This window comes from Mobula hypostoma, chromosome X1 (genome assembly GCF_963921235.1).
Source record: "Mobula hypostoma chromosome X1, sMobHyp1.1, whole genome shotgun sequence".
In the NCBI taxonomy this organism is placed as follows: domain Eukaryota; kingdom Metazoa; phylum Chordata; class Chondrichthyes; order Myliobatiformes; family Myliobatidae; genus Mobula; species Mobula hypostoma.
Genome location: NC_086128.1, coordinates 23,517,881 through 23,538,898, shown reverse-complemented (window position 1 = coordinate 23,538,898; position 21,018 = coordinate 23,517,881). Strand labels below are relative to the sequence as shown.

The window sequence follows — 21,018 nt, the reverse complement described above, 5'->3', positions numbered from 1 at the left end:
CCAGGCACCCATTGCTCTCTGTGTAAAAAAAAACTTTCCGCATCTCACCTTAACTGCATGATCTCTAGTATTTGACATTTCTACCCTGGAAAAAAAGATACTGTCGACCCTATATATATATGAGTACCAGTGTCATCACAGAGCAATGTGTGGTTAAGTGCCTTGCTCAAGGACACAACACGCTGCCTCAGCTGAGGCTCGAACTAGTGACCTTCAGATCACTAGACCGACGCCTTAACCACTTGGCCATGCACCAACACCTACCCTATTTATGCACTCATAATTTTATAAGCCCCTATTAAATGCCCTCACAGTTTTATAAGATTTTGTTAGGTCTCCCCTCAGCCACCACCACTCCAGAGAGTTTGTCTAACCTTTCTTTATTGCTCATGCCCCCTAATCTAGACAGCATCCAGGAAGAACTCTCTGCACCCTCTTCAAGGCCTCCACATCCTTCCTGTAATGGGGCAAACAGAACTGCATACAATAATCCATGTAAGGCCTAACCACTTGGAGTGGAAGGATTTGAAGGGAAATAGAGATAGTGGGTGGTCCGGAACTCACTGTCTGAAAAGGTGGGAGAGACATAAACCTCTCCCCACAATTAAGCAGACCCGAGTGTGTGGTTGAAATCCTGCAACTAGCAAGGGCACGGGGCCAGTCCTGGAAAATGGATTTGAACTGAGTGGTGATGGACTGAACAGCCAGAATTTTGCTGTAAAGTTTCAATAATTCTGCCCTGTCTTGAACTTTGATTATTTCCTTTGCTTCCTAGAGTAACAGAGAAGGGGCAGCATGGTAGTGTAGTGGTTAGCACAATCGCTTTACAGCACCATCGATCAGTGATTGGGGTTCAATTCCCGCTACTGTCTGTAAGGAGCTTGTACAAAGATGTTTCTAAAGCTACGTTGTGCAGGTATTCATCTTAGATCTAGGCCTTTCCATCAGGTTCCCCTGACATATGAGGTCAGGTAAGGTGGGACCTCATCTGCTGATGGCACCCAGTCCTGTTATCTGAAATGGTCTGGGATAATGTCACACTATGTCGCCCCTTAATGAGGCCGAGAGACATCAAAAGCAGCTTCATAAAATAATTATTATCAGATGAAGGAGAACGAATGGAGGGGCTGAACTGAGCAAAATGCGTAAGGTATTATTTCTTATCTTTGCAGACACTGGCATCACTGCTTGGAGCCCTCGCGATGACAAACATTGTCGAGCTGATTATTTCACTGATTTGCCTCAGTGTGCTCATTCCGATGAAGGAAATCAACAGCCGCTTCCAGCAGAAACTCAGGACCCCCATCCCCATTGAGATCATCATGGTGAGGACATGTCAACAGGTGCTGGAATATTTGGCAATCAGGTGCTTAGGAAGTGAATGGGTGGATCCAGCATGGCTGGGCCTCTTTGTGGAGGCATTGAAGGAGTGAAGGAGAGGAGCACTTGGGTCTGTCCCAGAAGTCAGATCAGGGCTAACCTGTAGTGATAGGCACAAGAGATTCTGCAGATGCTGGAAATCTTTTGTGTGTGCTACTCTGTAATTATTTATTTTTATTTACAGATACAGCACACTAATGAGCCTTTCCAGCCCAATGAGCCCATGCCACTCAATTACACCCGTGTGACCAACTAACCCACTAACCTGTACATCTTTAAAATCAGAGCACCCGGAGGAAACCCACATGCCCACGGGGAGAATGTACAAACTCCTTACAGGCAGCAGTGGAATTGAACCCAGGTCACTTGCGCTGTACTCGCGTTACGCTAACCATACGCTACCGTGCAACCCCACCCCACGATCACGTAATCTGCTACTCCAGTTTTGTTAGTCGAGGGTTAAATATTAGCCCAGATACCAGTTCTTCAAAATTATGCTCTGGGACCTATTACATCCACCCCTGAGAGGACAGGCAGTAGTTTTATCTTTATATATCTGTTGGACTAGCGCCTCATGTTAGTCACATTTACAATGCACTAGTAATTGAATTCCCACCCACTGAAACTCACTAACCGCACATTGACATGAAGTGCCCAACTTAAACAAACAAATCCTTCACCGCACAGCAAGGGCTCCAATTGTCGCCTGATGTTTGCTGGGATAACAAGGACATCCTTTCTCTGGGGATAATTCGAGCTTCTGACTATGTTGCCCAAAGCGAATGTTTCTGAGGACGTGTTATGACAGTGCTGTGGCAACTCTAGTCTTAAGGATAGTCAAAACACACAGGGAGTCAGAGAAGAAATTACATCCCTAAGTTTAACCCAAACCATGCCTGAGCCTGCCCTGTCCCCACCCTTCTTTGACCACACAGTCTGGACATTCCACACGCTGTAATGTTATGCCTTTAGTCAAGTTCCAGCCACTGACTGCTTCCAGTTTATAACCACCAGGCCCCATTGATATTGGTCCAGTCAGTTACCCTTCCTGCCAGCACGACTGCACATTTCAATTAAAGGAAACTTCTTTGACAGTTCACACTGTGCTGGTATTGGACTGGAGTATCAGTGTAGTTTATGTCATTGGCCTGTCACACTCTGCATCCACGGTAAGAGTGTTTGCCATATTGGAATGGTCTCTATTGAGGTATGTTGCATGTATCAGAATCAGAATCAGGCTTAGTATGACTGACATGTGTCATAAAATTTGTTACTTTGCAGTAGTGGTACAGTGCAGTACATTAAAAATTACTATTAAGTTACAATAAGAAATAATTAAATAGTTCAAAAGAGAAACTGCAAGGTAGTATAGTGGGTTCATGGACTGTTCATAACTCTGATGGAACAGTGGAAGAAGCTGTTGCTAAAACTTTGAGTGTGGATCTTCAGGCTCCTGTAGCTCCTCCCCAATGGTAATAATGAGAAGAGGGCATGTCAGAAATGGTGAGGAACCTTAACGATGGATGCTGCCTTCTTGAGGCACCGATGTTTGAAAGTTTCCTCGATGGGTGGGGGGGGCACGGTTGTGCCAGTGATGGAGCTGGCTGAGTTTACAACCCTCTCTGCATCTTTTACAATCCTGCGCATTGAATCCTCTATCCTAATGGGTGAAGTAACCAGTCAGAATGCTTTCCATGTTACACCTGCAGAAATCAATAGAAATCTTTAGAAATCTGTAGAAACTCCAATCATAAGAACTGAATAGAATATTGGATTTAACTGCACACTTCTCCTTCACAGCTGATCGTGGCCACAGCCGTCACTTTTGCTACATCCCTTGACGAGCGTTGTAACGTCCAGATTGTGGGACACATCCCTGCAGGGTGAGCTCCTCTTTCTCTAGAAGATTAAAACCACAGTAATGAAAGTCCACAAGAGTAATCACATGAGACATGTGTGAATAACTGTGAGTAGTTATCAAGATGCTGCAGGAACTCAACAGGTCAGGCAGCATCTGTGGAGGGGAATGGACAATTGATGTTTCAGGTTAAGATGCTTCATCTGGGTTAAAAGAATAGAGCTAGTATAAAGAGGTGAGGGTGCGACAAGAGCTGGTAGGTAGATCCAGATGAGGAGGGTGATTGGAAGATGGAGGAGGGGAGAATGGAGATAGTGACAGAGGCTGGGAGATGAGAGGTGGAGGTGACAAGGGGCTGAAGATGGTGGGTCTGATTGGAGATGAAGGTGGAGCATGGGACATAATATGGAGGTGGGGAGGGCAGAGGGGAACAGTGGGGGGAGGGGACCCAGTGGGAGGGGTGTGAGGGTGATGGACAGATGGAGTGGGTGGGGGAAGGGACCCAGTGGGAGGGGTGTGTGGGTGATGGACAGATGGAGTGGGTGGGGGAGGGGAATGAAACAGGGTGATGTGAGCTGCAGTGGGTGTGGGAGAAATTGGGTAGATCAGGAAGAGAGAGAAAAGGGACAGAAGGGGAGCAAAACAACTGTGAATTGGGTTTTCTGACTTCCACCTCATGGACCTGATTACTTTTAAGAAAACCTTGCAGTTTGCAAATGATGTATGAACAAAGCAGTGAGTCTGCCAGATTCTAACACCTCTGTTTGAGACTTCTGTTAATTACACGTGTTGGTGAACCTTTTTTGAGTTATAAAGTCACACAGCACAGAAACAAACCTTTTAACCCACCAGGTTCATGACATTCATTGTGCTTATCAATACGAACCCAATCTTTACATAATGGACTCTCATCTGTTGCTGCTATTCTGTGATGGGAGTTTCGAAGTTCAAAGAAATGTATTATTTGCGTACGTATATGTTATCATATGCTACCTTGAGATTCATTTTCTTGCAGGCATTTACAGGAAAATAGAGAACTACAATGGAATTTATGAAAAGCTACTATTAACAAAGACTGACAGCCAACCAATGTGCAAAAGAAGACAAATTGTGCAAATAACAAAAAAGTAAATAAATAATACTGACAGCATGAATTGTAGAGTCCTAGAAATTGTGCCTATAGGATATGCAATCAGTTTAGAATTGAAGTGAATGAAGTCATCCACATTGCTTCAGGAGCCTGATGGTCGTAATAACTGTTCCTGAATATGATAGTGTGGCACCTAAGGGTCCTATACCTCTTGCCCGATAGTAGTAGCGATTCTTTGGCCTTTGGTCAGGCCATTTCCCATTTGCTGGAAGTTCTGTCTTTCTAATACCGACCAAGGGGAGAATGCTTAATTTGGAAGAGCATATATCAGCAGATCGCTAGAAGAAGGGGTGATGACATGCAGCTGTCTCTGGTAACACGATGAGTTTCTGCCTCCCCTGCTGGATTCCAGTCTGCTGCCAACCCCAAAAATGGGGTCACTGGTGGAGGAAAGAGCGGACAAGGGAGGGGACTCCATAACCAGGAGCTTCCACATCCCTGGCCAATCGGACAGGTGCAAATGACCTGTGACCCGACCACACTTGCATTTTACTTTTGGTGAGTGTGCGAGGGTGGGGAATGCTGGGACTAGTTGGCCATCAGCTGTTGGTAATTGGCTTACGATTGTCACATGTACCAAGATTCAGCGAAAAGCTCACCCAATCATCCCGTACATAAGCATATCAAGGTAGTATAAAAAGGAAAACAGAATGTAGATTATAGTGTTACTGTTACAGAGAAAATGCAGCGCAGACCAACAAATAAAAGTGATAGGCCTACAATGGGCAGATTGAGAGATCAGCATTTGAGAGGTCTGTTCAAGAGTCTGATAACAGTGGGGTAGAAACTGCCCTTACGACTGGTGGTATATGCTTTCAGATTCTTGTATCTTCTGCCTGATGGGAGGTGGAAGAAGAGAGAATGACCAGGGTGGGAAGGGTCTTTGATTATGTTGGTTGCGTCACCGAGGCAGCAGGAAGAGTAGCCAGAGTCAGTGGAGGGGAGGCTGGTTTCTGTGATGGACTGGGCTGTGTCCCACAGCTCTCTGCAGTTTCTTGTGGTCTCAGGCAGAGCAGTTGCCGTACCAAGGCGTTACGCACCTGGATAGGATGATTTCCCTGGTGCATCTGTAAAAATTGGTGAAGGTCAGTGGAGACTTGCCAAATTTCCATTGCCTCCTGAGGAAGTAGAGGCGCTGGCGTGCTTTCTTGGCCGTGGTGTCTATCATTGCAACTAGTTGCTGGGGCAACCTGGAGTGGGACTCTGCACCTTGGGGAACAAACTCCAGCCTCCTTGGGGAAGTAGACATTCAGATGCTGCCCCAGTGATGAGTGTGGTACCATCACTTAAAGCAGCCAACTTCCTCCAGACCCTATGAACTTTGGTTGGGTGTCATCAGGATGCAGATCCCTGCCCTTCTACTGGAATCAGTGGTCCTTATTGCTTTTCTATGCCATCACTGTAATGTTGTCTAAATAATTTTCACACCAACGCAGGTTTAAAAGGCTCCAACCTTTTATTGGCTCTCCTCCATTATGTCCTGTTTATGCTTAGAGAAAATAAGAAGTCGGACATTTGATACATCCTTTAAATTTGAGCAAATCTGGCGATCTTTTATCCAATATTTTCATTTAATTTGATTTATTACTCTTCCAATCTTTTTTCCAAAGTTTTAGATTTGATCAGAAAGTCTTTCTTTTTTTTGGTCGTATCCTCAAAATGGACTGCCAAGTCCCTTTTTTTCTGTTTTTTTTTATAGAGTGGGGTTTTTTTTCTTCATTTAAAATTCAATGTTTTTTCTTTCCTTTTCAAGAACTGATAAGAGGAGAATTGCTGTTGTCTTTTTTTAAATTATATATTTTATACTAGCTTAACAAAATGTATGATTTTGATAACGTCTATCTTAATCTCGGTTTGTAGTGTTATTGATATATATATTTGAGATAATTCTCCTCTTGTTTGTATTTATGGTTCTTTTAAATCGATAAAAAGATTAATAAAGTAAGTAAAAGGCACCAACAGAGTTACACTCCATAATATATCAGAACTAAGTAGTGCAAATTTATTTGTCAGCAACACTTTCAGCTCGTAATCCTGTTGAAATACTAACATTATCACAGTATACAAGGACTGGAAAGCCAATTGATGCATAGCTTCACAAAATCATAACAGAACAATGGAGTTCTAACCAAGAAGTTGGTTTTTGGTTTTATTATTGTCACATGTGCTGCAATACAATGAAAAGCTTTTGTTCATATGCCCCCAGTATAGGTCCTTCCATATGTAAATATCTCAAGGACATAGACTGCAGTTTCACAGTTATAGAAAAGGTTCAGTAGTGCAGGTAGACAAAGAGTAAAGCCCATGGCAAGGTAAATTGAGGAGAAAGAGTTCATCTTTGGTGTTTGAGTGGCCCACTCAAAAGTCTGAAAGCAGTGGGATAGAAGCTGTCCTTACATTCTTTCAGAACCCATCTTGGCAGGTCTTATAGGTTTTAACTTGTCTAGAAGTTCAATTAAAAAGCAGAGGAGTTCTTGGCTCATCCAGTGTGCATGAACACCAGTCAGAGTAGTCAATGAGAAATAGAGGCACTGGGGCTCTCAAAGACAACACTGGGATTAAAAAGGAGGGTACCCCAAAGAGCAGAGGAAGAAATCCTGAGGGATAGATTTTCTGGTGGTACAACTTTAGATTGAGCCATCTTGATATGAAGTTGGGATCTAAATATTTGATTTATCAAATAGTCTCAGTTTCTATACAACTAAGAGAAGCAGTAAACATCAGAAATCTGGCAAAGCATCTTCCAAGCACTTCGTAGGATTTCTTTCTTATATTCAAGGGCACAAGATCATCCAGATGCAATTTGTTAAATAACAATGTGAGTCGGTAAAGTTGCACATTGACGTGACATTGCATATTGGGGTGAATTTGGATACTCAGTTGGAGATGAGGGGGGCAAGGTTTATAACACAGAGCATAGTGGGTGCCTGGAATGGGCTGGCAGGGATGGTGACAGCAGCAGATATGTTAGTAACATTCAACTGGGGCATATGAATATGCAGAGAATGGAGGGATATGGACAATGTGCAAGCAGACAGGGTTGGTTAAATTTGGCACAGACCTCGTGGGCTGCTGGGTCTGTAGCTGTGCTGCACTGTTCTGTGTCCTATCTTTGATGGATTGTGACCAGTTTCAATTCCAAATGAGATAGGAAGAGTGGGCAATTTAATGCTCCGCTTAGGAAGATTGCTATCGCCCAGAAACAATGTTCTTTGAAGAAACAAATGAGCAGCAGTTCCATTCAGCTTCTAATATTGGCATCCCAACAGAAAAAGGCACACCAACAAACCTTAACCTGGTATCAGCTTGTCTTATCTATTAATTGTCAAGTCCTGGCCTCGCCATCGTTGAGGACATCTTCATAAGATGGTGACTCAAGGAAGTGGCACCCATCATGAAGGACCCTCACCATCTAGAATATGCTCTTTTCTTATGACTACAATCAGCGGGGAGGTACAGGAGCCTGAAGACACGCACTCAATGTTTTAAGAATAGTTTCTTCCTACCCGCTGTCTGGTTTCTCAATGGTCCATGAACTCTACCCCAAAGTTTTGCTCTCTCTTTGTACCATTCACCTACTTCTCATATATTCTTGCTGTAACTTGAAGTACTTTTTATGTATTGCACTGGACTGCAACAACAAAACAACAAATTTCACAACATATGTCAGAGATAACAAACCTGATTCTGATTCTGATCGCAAGTGGAAATAAAATAATGTGTTTTGTGTATTTTTTTCTCAGGTTTCCAAGCCCTCAGTTACCAGCCCTGGGAAGCATCCCGAACCTAGTTGGAGACACGGTGGCGATTACCTTTGTTGGCTATGCTGTGTCGGTATCTCTAGCCATGATCTATGCTGACAAGCACAGATACAAGATTGACCCCAACCAGGTCTGTATTTTCAGATTAACGGATATTCCGTAAATGCTAGTTGGTGCACTTTTCTCATAAATCACCAATTTGAAGTTGGGAGTGGACAGGTCCTATGGAAAAGAACATTCCTGCACTTCAGGAAGGAGTGAGTCTGAGGAGGTTTCTTTTTCCCTTTTAGGTTTTTCCTCTCAGAGAATCATAGAGGCATCCAGCTCAAAAAGAGGCCCTTCAGCCCAATGAGTCTATACTAACCATCAACTGCCCAATCACGCTAATTCTACACATCTTATTTTTTATTCTCCCCACATTCCCATCATTTCTCCAGAGCAGAGAATTCATGGAATCATAGAGCACTACAGCACAGAAACAGGCCCTTCAGTCTATCCATTCCATGCTGAACCATTTAAACTGCATAGTCCTATCGGCCTGTACATGGACCATAGCCCTCCATTCCCCTCCCATCTACGTACCTATCCAAGATTCTCTTGAATGTTGAAATTGAAATTGCATGCATTACTTGCGCTGGCAACTTGTTCCACACTCTGACTACTCTCTAGGTGAAGAGGTTCCCCATGTTGCCCTTAAACATTTCACCTTTCACCCTTAGCCCATGGCATCTAGTTCCAGTCTCGCCAACCTCAGTGGAAAAGAATGCTTGCATTTATCCTATCTATACCCCTCATAATTTTGTATACCTCTGCCAAATCTCCCCTCAATCTTCTACATTCTACGGAATAAAATTTTAACTTATTCAATCTTTCCTTATAACTCAGGTCCTCCAGTCTTGGCAACATCCTTATAAATATTCTCTGTACTCTTTCCTGTAGGTAGGTGACCAAAACTGCACACAATACTCCAAATAAGGCCTCACCAATATCTTATACAACTTCAGCAAGGTTCACCACCCTCTCTGAGAAGTTCCCACCCACCTCTGTTGTAAATCACCATCCCCTAGTCTGGCAAACAATTCCCCTCTATTGAGACTCCTCCTCTAACGGAAATGACTCAACACTCATCCTGTCAAGCCTCCTTGGGGTCCTATACATTTCAGTAAGATTACCCCTCGTTCTTCTAAACTCCAAAGAATGCAACCCTAATCTGTTCAACTGCTTGTGATAGGAATCAGAATCAGGTTTATTATTAGTGACATGTTGTTTTGTGACAGCAAGACATAAAAATTACTATAAGTTACTATAAAGAAGTAAATAGTCAAAAGAGGAATGGGTCCAGAGACTGTTCAGAAATTTGATATTGGAGAGGAAGAAGCTGTTCATAAAACAGTGAATGTAGGTCTTCTGGCTCCTATACCTCCTCCCTGATGGCAGTAATGAGAAGAGGGCATGTTCTAGATAGTGAGGGTCTTTAATGATAGATGGGCACACCTCTTATCCTGGGAATTAATCCCGTGAGTCTCTCCTGGATTGCCTCCAATGCCAGTGTAGGGAAATGTGAAATTCTCTGCTTGAAAAAGTTGATGAACTTGGGATTCAATTAAAGTTTCAATACTGAGACTGATCATTATTTCGGAGGTTGGGGGAGGGCAAAAGAGAATTAAGAGACATGGAATCAATTAGCATGGATATGTACAAGCCATGGGTAAACTGGGTGGTGGAACAGGTGGAACATGCCTTCTTGCATTTCAGTGACCCTCCTCCTTCGCGGAGAAGCATGGATCAACTCAATATGTGTGTGGCCCCGTCACCCTACGGAGCCACCACTTTTGCTCAGGGAAACCAAAAATGGGGCAACTCCAATTTTTGCAAGATATTAGATAGAAAGTCCATGGTGACAACACAATATGTTCAAAGGCCCAGAGGGAATCCTTTTTTAATTGTAGGGTCAGTAGCAGAGGAGGTGATGAAGGCAGACACAGTAACAACACATGAAAGGTACTTAGAATATAGAGCATTACAACCCAGTGCTGGCTCTTCAGCCCCCAATGTTGTGCCAACATTCTAACCTACTCTAAGATCATTCTAACCCTTCCCTTCTACATAGTCCTCCATTTTTCTATCATCCATGTGTCTGTCTTTCTTAAATGCCCCGAGTATTTCTGCCTCGACCACCATGCTTAGCAGGATGTTCCACCCACCCACCCACCACTCTCTGTGTAAAAATTTACCTCTGACATCCCTGCTATACTCTTGTCTAATCACTTTAGATTATATTTGAATGAGCAGGGCATATATAGAACACGGAACGCAGACCAGTACAGGACAGGAACAGGCCCTTCGGTCCACAATGTCTGTGCTGACCATGATGCTGAATTAAACTAAATCCCTTATGCCTGCACATGATCCATATCCCTTCACTCCCTGCATGTTCATGTGTCTATCTAACCGTCTCTTAAGTGCCTCTATCATATTTGCTTCTAGGAAGGCTGTTCCAAGCACCCTCCAGTCTCTGTGTAAAAAATATGCCCCACACACTTCCTTTAAACATCCCCCTTCTCACTTTAAATGCATGCTCTTTAATATCTGATATTTCTATCCTGGGAAAAAGACCCTGACTGCCCTAATGTCATAATCTTATCAACTTCGAGTCTTCCCTCGGCCACCGATGCTCCAGAAGACACAGCCCGGGTTTGTCCAACCTCTCCTTGTAGCTCACACACTCTAATCCAGGCAGTATCGTGGTGAACCTCTTCTATATCCTCTCCAAAGCCTTCACATCCTTCCTATAATGAGACACAGGGGGAAATGGAATTAATTTAGGCAAGTGTGATTAGTATAGACAGACATGATATGTCAAAGAGCCTGTTTCTATACTGTACAATTCTAAGACCATTTTTGAATGCAAAGTGACAAATGCCTACATATTTTGTTTCCTTCCCTATCTGTGTATTCCCAATAACTTATTTCTGTCTCTGTCATAGGAACTGCTGGCTCATGGTATTTCCAACACCGTCGCCTCCTTTTTCACCTGTTTCCCAAGTTCAGCCTCACTAGCTACAAGTAACATCCTAGAAAGTGCTGGTAGCCACACACAGGTGAGGATATAAAGAGTACTGCGGAGCCTCAGAAGTTACTTCAGTCTGCTGTGGTATGCCACTGTTTAAATCTTGGATATCAAGCAAAAAGTAAGAGATATCTCACAGGTCTCCTGAGTCCTGGGATATGAATTCATAACTGTTCTCAGTGGCTCTCTGAGTGTTGTGTCCATTTCTAGACATTCACCCACAACAATATTGATCAGTTAGGCACAGAGAGAATCTGTATTTACTGACAAGTACCTCTATTGGCTCAGTTAACAAGCACGCGAACATACAAAACTGTGTGCACACCCACTAGGTTTCTCTGACCCTACCTGAACATTCAAAGAATGGAAAAGGTATCAATTATAACTGACGTTTCAATGATAAACTCTGCCATCTTCATCGAGGATGGTGGAGATTGTCATTGAAACATTGGTTATAATCGATACCTGTACACGGCTGGAAGCCCGAGAAGAGTTTATTATACACTGGGAAAGCACTTGATCCTTTTTCAATAGAAAAGGTAATACCTGGAGTGAAGGAGCTGATGCTGGCCAGGTGTTCCTCTTGATCCCAATGGAACCTCCGAATTTCCAGTTGGGGTCATCTACTTTTGTGATGATTGGTCTCCAGAGTTGTGGCTGCATGTACTCCCAATATCCTCCATTCTTATCCTCCTTCTTATCAGATCGATCTGTTGTGTTTCCATTTTGTAGGCTCAGGCTCCTCTAACTGTTCTGTGTCAGCTTCTCATTGGGTCTTGCCCAAGGCTATGAACAGTATCACCGTATTGCTCTTCCACCAGACTTGTGCCTCAAGACACTTTCTCTGTTCTCCCTGAATCAGAACAGTTCAAAACAGTTTCGCCAGTTCAGCCAAGTATTGGGCTCAGGCTACTTCAAGTCACTGGCTGTTGTTTCTACAAGCTTACCATTTCTACATAACCATATAAACAACTTCTTATTTGGAAAGAGTCAATTCACAAGATGGTGGGGGCAAGAACAGTCTCACAAAATAAGACGATAAGACCATAAGATATAGGAGCAGAATTAGGCCATTTGGTCCATCAGGTCTGCTCTGCCATTTTATCATGGCTGATTTATTATCCCTCTCAACACCATTCTCTTGCCTTCTCCCTGTAACCTTTCACATCCTGATCAATCAAGAACTTATCAAACTTCACCTTAAGTAAACCCAACCCAATGACTTGGCCTTCACACCCGTCTGTGGCAATGAATTCCACAAATTCACCACCCTCTGGCTAAAAATTCCCTCAGAGATGAGAAACAGAGATTCCTCATCTCTGTTCTTAATGGATGTGCCTCAGTTTTGATGAAACATCCTCTCCACATCCACTTTATCCAGACTTTTCAAGATTTGATAGGTTGCAATGAGGTTTCCCCCTCATTGTGGGACGGGAAGGGAAGCAGGGATAAAGAGCACAGCTTACAGTTTGCAGTGGTCAACATCATTGGAGGCTATGCACTGTATGTGAAAATTGCTCCCCTCCCCCATCTATTCCAGACTCTCCTCGAGTTCTGGAATGAGTTTAGGTAATTAATGCACACAAGGAGCACTTTTCCTACTCTCTAAGGAGCAAAGCCAGTGATTCAAATGGAACCACTGCCTCTGAAAGCGGAGACTATGGAAATAGCCTATCAGAGCTAATGGCCAATCAAATAGCTGAAGCCAGGAGGCCCAGAGGCTTGTCCTGCAATTGGAGGACTACACGCGTGTGTGAGTGAGAGGGAGGGTGGGAAAGGCGAACGGGGCTTGTTTTGTTGCTTGTTCTGTTCTGTTTTGTTGAGCTCTGTGTTGTTCTGCTGAGTATTGTGGACATGCTGTGTTGGTGCCGGAATGCGTGGTGGAGCTTGCAGGCCGTTCCCAGCACATCCTTCGGTGTGTTGGTTGTTAATGCAAGTGACACATTTCGTCATGTGTTTCAATGTACACAGGATAAATAAATCTGAATATGAGAGAGAAATACAGCACAGAAAGAGGCCCTTCGGCCCACTGAGACCATACCAACAAGCATCCACTTACACTAATTCCATTTTACACCATTTTTTCTGTCTCCACATTCCCATTAACTCCTGCCCAATTCTCCCCCTCACTCACACACTGGGGACAATTTACAGTGGCTGATTAGATGCCTTTGCAATGTGCGAGGGAACCAGATCACCTGGGGAAACCCACACAGTCACAAGGAAAACATGCAAACTCCACAGAGTGCCAGAGGTGAGGTTCGAACCCATGCACTAGTGCTGTGCAGTGGCGACACTACCAGGTATGCCACTGTGCTGCCTAATTAGATAATGTCATCAGAACTATGCAGTAGAATCCAGTGGGCTACCAAGTGAACTGCAAAGTGGGAGGAAGTTATAGTGAGTTCTACTTAATCCTCTTTTGCTTTTTTTACATCGTAGCTTGCTGGGTTTTTCACCTGTCTGGTTGTCTTGGCGGTGCTGCTCCTGATTGGTCCACTGTTTTACTTCCTGCCCAAGGTGAGGAAAATAACCCAATCAGTTAACTGTTTCTGTCACTTGACTCCATACTACAGTTAAAGCAATTATTTGTTTATTCTAATTTCTTCAGAACCTGACAAAGATTTTCATTTGTATCCTGTGAAGGGTTCCGGACGTAATTGTGTGCTTAGTTACCATAGCAGAGCGAGACATTGTCCTTCGCTCTCCCCTTGGGAAGAGTTACACAGTGATCCCATAGTGTGTGTCCCAGACAAAGCTAAAGATAAGCCCTTCGTTCTCCCACCCCATTTGACACGCCTTCACCATCAGAGACTCCATTACACACGTATGAGAGTTGGTAAGTAGTCAAAGACTAAGAGCCCTACACCTTAGAAACAGGCCCTTCAGCCAAACCACTCTGTGCTGACCTTTAACAACCACTTACACCAGAACTATACTGTTCCCATTTTACTCCCCACATAACTCCCTGAACTCTCTCCACCCCGGATTCTTTCTCTGCCCCACACACTAAGAGGCAATTCACAACCAATTATCCCACTGACCCGCATGCCTTTGGTATGTGGGAGGAAACCAGGGCACCAGGGGAAGATGGCATTGCTGAAACACAATGATGCCTTACTGGCAGCAAACAAAACTACTAACTGCTCTTTGTAAAGTTTGTAGATGATATGAAAATGGGTGGAGGGGCTGGTAGTTTTGAGGAAGTAGAGAGAGAGGCTACGGAAGGACCTCAATAGTTTAGGAGAATGGGCAAAGAAGTGGCAGATGGAATACAGTGTCAGGAAGTGTGTGGTCATGCACTTTGGTAGAAGAAATAAAAGCATAGACTATTTTATAAATGGAGGCTCAAACGGACATGGGAATGCTTGTGCAGGATTCCCGAAAGGTTAATTTGCAGGTTGAGTCTGTAGTGAGGAAGGCAAATAAAAAATTAGCATTCATTTCAAGTGGACTAGAATATAAAAGCAAGGATATAATGTTGAAACTTTATAAAGCTCAGATGAGGCCTCAATTGTGAACAATTTTGGGTCTCTTTGAACTGGACAAGGTTCAAGGAATTGCATTGAACTGCTGCTGCTCAGTTAACAAATTTCACGTCACACGCCAGTGATAATAAACCTGATTCTGATTCTGAAGTTTCAAAGGTGCAGGATGGTTGCGGTGTGGAGTATATGGACCAAATCGGGGTGCCTGGGCCTGGGCCTGAGCCTGAGATCGAGGAAGGAGCCAATATTTGGCCATTGCTGAAACAGACTTGGAACTGATTTGAAGCCACAGATCTGAGGCGAGGCAGATTTGAGGTGGTGGGTCCCAGGCCCAAGAGCAAGGAACGAGCTGAATTTTGACCCATTTAAACGCCAGGTCAGATTGGAAAGGTCATTCGTGGGCTGAATCGAGGTGGTGGGGCCCAGGCCTGAGACCATATCGAAATAGAAGGGTCCGGGTCTGAATGTGAGGAACAAATCGATGCTTGGCCGATTTGAAAGGATCGGGTGTCGGAGCCGGAGGCTCACTGCTTAGCTCACTGAGTGTTTAGCTCACTGCTCGGTGAGGTTTACTTGTCTCTGTGCTGAACTGAGGCTGTGGCCTAGACCAGTTGCAGTGATGACTGACTTTGCAGCTGTGAACTCATTTTCCTGAACTTCAGCTCTGAATGTTATTTGCTTACTTTTTATCGTTTGCACGATTTGTTCGTTTTCTGCTCATTGGGTGTTTGACAGTCTTATTTTTTAATGGACTATTGGGACTCTTTGTGTTGTGGCTGCCTGTAAGGAGACAAATCTCAAGGTTGTATGTAGTATACTTTCAACTTTGTACTTTCAACTTTGAAGTTTGAAACTCACACTGTCACAGGGAGAATGTGAGAACTCCAGACAGACAGCACCAGAGGTCGGGATTGAACCTGGGTGTCTAGAGCTGTGAGGTAGCGGCTCTACTAGTGCACCACTGCAATCAATGATGTTAACACAGAGTAGAAAACATGGATTATGTAAGGAACTTGAGGCTTAATATAGGCTCTACCTTACAGAGAGGAGAACTGTGGATATTTTATTCAAATAGTAAACATTGTTTTCCTGTGGGGACCAGGGTAAACCATAGACTCAGAATTATAGAGCACTGAATCAGGCCCTTAGCCCATGTTGACCAACAAGTACCCACCTACACCAATCACATTAACAGCATTTGGTCCGTGCCCTTCTCTGCTTTGGTGATTCAAGTGTTCGTCCAGATACTTCCTAAATATCATGAGATCTGCCTCCCCCATCCCCTCAGGCAGTGTGTTCCAGATTCTAACCACCCCCACCCCTTGTGGGGATAATAATTCTTCCCCAGATCCCCTCTAAGTATTTTGACCCTTACCCTAAATCTATAACTCTGCCATATTTGGCCCATCCATGTCTCTCATGTTAGGTTCCCGCTCAGTCTCTGCTACTCCAAGGAAATCAGACCCAACCTATCCAGTCTCTCCTTATAACTGAAACACTCCATCCTAGGCAACATTCTCGTGAATTTCCTCTGCAGTTCAATCAAATTACTTCCTACAGTGTGCTGACCTGGCAGTTTGGAGGCAGGTTTAATATAATCTCCTCTCTTTCTAGGCTGTCCTAGCCTGCATCAACATCACCAGTCTGCGCCAGATGTTCCTCCAGTTTCAGGACCTCCCACAACTTTGGAGAGTCAGTCGGATGGACTTTGTAAGTCTTTCAAGTCGGTCAGTGTGCAATCATCTTCTGACGTAGTTGAGCCACTTTAAGAAGTCATTCTAGAAGCAGTGAGACACAAATTGATTGATGGCCTTCCCAGCTCAGGATTGGCCCCATCAGTGTCAATAATCAATAATCAGTAAAAATAATCAATCATCTCTAAACAGGAGCTGGAATGTCCCTGTCATTAGGTCCTGTTACGCATCCTGTGACCTATTTGATCTACCTAACCTGCTGTAAGAAAATAATAACACTTTGAACTATGTACCTTTCTTCAGATGGTCTGGGTGGTCACATGGCTGGCAGTTATCACCCTCAACGCAGACCTGGGACTCGCTGTGGGAGTGGTCTTCTCGATGATGACTGTGATCTACCGCACTCAGAGGTACTGTAATCACTCAGTGCTGTATGATTAGTGTCTGATGTATTGCTGAGCGACAAAACCTGTACTACCCTGGTGAGGGCAGGTGTGGAGAGAATGTTTCCCCTTCAGCAGTCTAGAACTGGGGGGTGGGGGTTGCAGTTCAAAAATCAGTGGTCTCTCATTGAGCACAGACAGGGGGCACAGTGTTTTCTCGCAGAGAGTTGTGAGCAATTCGATTTCCTTTCTTCAAATGCCGGGGAGCTCTGATTATTTTTGAGAACATGAGTGGTCAGTTCTGGAAAAGTGAGAAGCTGTAAGGTTACTGCAGGGAGACAGAAGGGTGGAATTGAAAAAAAAAATTAGCCTCCTCTCCATGGACTCTGTCTAAACTTCTCTCTGCCTTATTAAAGGAGCCAACATACTCAAAGACCAACACACCTCTTCTCCCCTCTCCCATCAGGCAGAAGATACAAAAGCCTGAAAGCACATACCACCAGGCTCAGAGAAAGCTTCTATCCTGCTGTTATGACTACTAGATGGCTCCCTGGTACAAATTCATGGACTCTTGACCTCGCAATCTACATTGTTATGACCTTATACCTGATTGTCTGCCTGCACTGTCCGTTCTCTGTAGCTGTGACACTTTATTCTGCATTCTGTTATTGTTTTACCTTGTTCTACCTCAATACACTGTTTAGTGATCTGATCTGTATGAACAGTATGCAAGACAAGTTTTTCCACTGTATTTCAGTAGATGAGACAACAATAAACCAATTTTAATTCCAAGTAGATCAGCCCTGATCAAATTGAGTGATGAGGCAGGCTCAAGGAGCCGAGTGACGAGATCTCTCTTATTTAGCATGTTCATACAGCCAGCCACCTGCTGGTATACAGTTGGCACAGCTATGTTTCTCTGTGTTGTTAGATATAGGCATGGCTTTCCTAAGCCCAGGTGGCAGCATGACGCCACATTTAAAGAGCTCATTGCGCACAATTATAGAGATTACAGTATTTGTACAATAACACAACTGCCATCCACAATTCAGCCTTGAATCAATAGACAATAGGTGCAGGAGTAGGCCATTCAGCCCTTCAAGCCAGCACCACCATTCACTGTGATCATGGCTGATCATTCACAATCAGTACCCTTTTCCTACCTTCTCCCCATATCCCTTCACTCCGCTATCTTTAAAAGCTCTATCTAACTCTTTTTTGAAAGAATCCAGAGAATTGGCCTCCACTGCCTTCTGAGGCAGAGCATTCCACAGAAACACAACCCTCTGTGTGAAAGAGTTTTTCCTCAACTCCGTCCTAAATTGTCTACCCCTTATTCTTAAACTGTGGCCTCTGGTTCTGGACTCCCCCAACATCGGGAACATGTTTCCTGCCTCTAGCGTGTCCAATCCCTTAATAATCTGAAATGTTTCAATCAGATCCCCTCTCATCCTTCTAAATTCCAGTGTATACAACTGTATACAATTGTATACAATTCTAGTCAATCAGTGAACATTTAGCCCAGATTCCAGCTCAGTTCTGGTTGCCTCATTATGGGAAGGATGTGGTGGCTGTGGACAGGGTGTAGAAGTTCACCAGGATGTTGCCTGGATTGGAGAGTATTAGTTATAAGGAGAGACTGGACAAACATGGATTGTTTTCTCTAAGGCGTCAGAGGCTGAGGGGACACCTGATAGGAGCTTATAAAATTATGAGAGGCACAGATAGGGGAGGCAGTTTGAGTCTTACCCAGAGTCAAAATGTTGAATACTAGAGGGCGTAGCTTGAAGGTGAGAGAGGGAAGTTCAAGGACGATGTATGGGCCAAGTTTTTTTACACAGAGTGTGGAGAGTGCCTGAATTGCTCTGCCAGGGTGGTGCTGGATGCAGAAACAATGGAGGTGCTTAGGAGTCATTTAGACATGCACATGAATTTGCAGGCTATAGAGGATGTGCATCGCATTTGTGTGGGTAAAGGAAGTCAGTTCTTCAGTCCTTCAGTATGAATTATGATTAAGTTCTCACTTCATATAATTTATTTCATAACAAATAATGAATTGTTTCTACAAGGTCATCAATTATAACTTTCCAAGGAGTTGTTGACAATGGGTGAGCCTGTTTAATTGAACAAAGGCCACTTATATGTTGAAGGAGTGATCCTGAACTCTTGTGGTCAAACAGAGAACAGCCCCAGCTCCTTCCCTATTCATAGAACCATAGAACCATAACACACTACAGAACAGGAAACAGGCCATTTGGTCCTCCTAGTCTGTGCCGAAACTTTATTCCACTAGTCCCATTGACCTCCACCCAGTCCATAACCCTCCAGACCTCTCCCATACATGTTTCTACCCAACTTATTCTTAAAACTTAAGAGTTAGCCCGCATTTACCATGTCAGATGGTTACCATGTCAGATGGCAGCTCATTCCACACTCCCACCACTCTGAGTGAAGAAGTTCCCCCCAATGTTCCCCCTAAACCTTTCCCCTTTCACCCTAAAGCCATGTCCTCTCGTATTCATCTCTCCTAATCTAAGTGGAAAGAGCCTACTCACATTTACTCTGTCTATACCCCTCATAATTTTGTAAACCTCTATCAAATCTCCCCTCATTCTTCTACGCTTCAAGGAATAAAGTCCTAACCTGTTCAATCTTTCCCTGTAATTCAACTCTTGAAGACTCGGCAACATCCTAGTAAATCTTCTCTGCACTCTTTCAATCTTACTGATATCCTTCCTATAGTTAGGTGACCAGAGCTGCACACAATACTCCAAATTTGGCCTCACCAATGTCTTATACAACCTCACCATAACATCCCAACTCCTGTACGCAATACTTTGATTTATGAATGCCAGGCTGCCAAAAGCCTTCTTTACAACCCTGTCTACCTGTGATGCCACTTTCAGGGAATTATGTATCTGAACTCCGAGATCCCTTTGTTCCTCTGTACACCTCAGTGCCCTACCATTTACTGTGTATGTCCTACCTTGATTTGTCCTTCCAAAATGCAACACCTCACACTTGTCTGCATTAAATTCCATCTGCCATTTTCTGGCCCATTTTTCCAGTTGATCCAGGTCAACTCTTTGAGTGATTATGCAGAAAGTTTGAAGTTAATAACTCATCTCCTTCTACCTTAGGCCACAAACTTATCAATCACCCCTGATGAGTTATTAACTTCAAACTTTCTGCATAATCACTCAAAGAGTTGAACTGCATGTGCGTGTAACAAGAGCTGTATAACTTATCTCCTTCTACCTTAGGCCACAAACTTATTAATCACCCCTGCTGTGGACACTTTCTGGAGGTCCAAGATCTGTATGCTGCACAACCGCTGGACTAAGTGTGTAAATGTAGGAGGGGACTATGTTGAAAAATAAATGTGCTAGGTTTTCTAAAATTGACTTCTTCTACCTTAGGCCACGAACTTATCAATCACCCCTTGTAATGACATTATGGTCACTGGACCCAAAATGTTCACCTACACGTACTTCTGTCACCTGACCTGTCTGGTTCCCTAATAGGAGATCAAGTATTGCATCCTCTCTCATAGGTACCTCTTTATATTGATTTAGAAAACTATCCTGAACATATTTGACAAACTCCAAGCCATCCAGCCCTTTCACAGTGTGGGAGTCCCAGGCAATATGTGGAAAGTTAAAATCCCCTACTATTACAACTTTCTGTTTCTTACATCGGTCTGCTATCTCTCTACAGATTTGCTTCTCCAATTCTCTCTGACTATTGGGCGGTTTATAATACAACCCTATTAGTGTAATCACACCTTTCCCGTTCCTCAGCTCCATCCATTTGGCCTCTGTAGACAAGCCTTCAGGGCTGTCCTATCTAAGCACAGCTGTGATATTTTCCCTGACTAGTAATGCCACTCCTCCCCCTTTCATCCCTCCCCCTCTGTCACGTCTGAAACAACATTAAGCTGCCAGTCCTGCCTCTCCTGCAACCAAGTCTCAGTAATAGCAATAATGTCGTAGTCCCACATGCCAATCCACGCCCTAAACTCATCTGCCTTACCTACAATACTCCTTGCATTGAAATAGATGCACCTGAGAACATTTCTATCACATACAAACCTTTGATTTCTGTCTATACATGCAGTCCTCGCATGACCTTTATCCTCCTCCACCTCACTATCTGCTCAAACACTCTGGTTCCCCTCCCCCTGCAAATCTAGTTTAAACCCCCCAGAGCAGCACTAGCAAATCTATCTGCAAGG

General features: G+C 43.8%; 1 protein-coding gene across 2 annotated transcripts in view; it reads left to right on the top strand.

Moving 5' to 3' along the window:
* The window catches only part of slc26a10 (solute carrier family 26 member 10), an 86,313-nt gene that overhangs the window by 20,303 nt on the left and 44,992 nt on the right, over positions 1–21,018 (top strand). For both annotated transcript variants that reach the window (XM_063036912.1, XM_063036910.1), the window contains exons 5-11: positions 1,173–1,325; positions 3,181–3,263; positions 8,132–8,279; positions 11,137–11,250; positions 13,662–13,739; positions 16,322–16,417; positions 16,705–16,811. In XM_063036912.1, the coding sequence (XP_062892982.1) occupies positions 1,173–1,325; positions 3,181–3,263; positions 8,132–8,279; positions 11,137–11,250; positions 13,662–13,739; positions 16,322–16,417; positions 16,705–16,811 (779 nt within the window). The remainder of the gene's footprint in view (positions 1–1,172; positions 1,326–3,180; positions 3,264–8,131; positions 8,280–11,136; positions 11,251–13,661; positions 13,740–16,321; positions 16,418–16,704; positions 16,812–21,018) is intronic.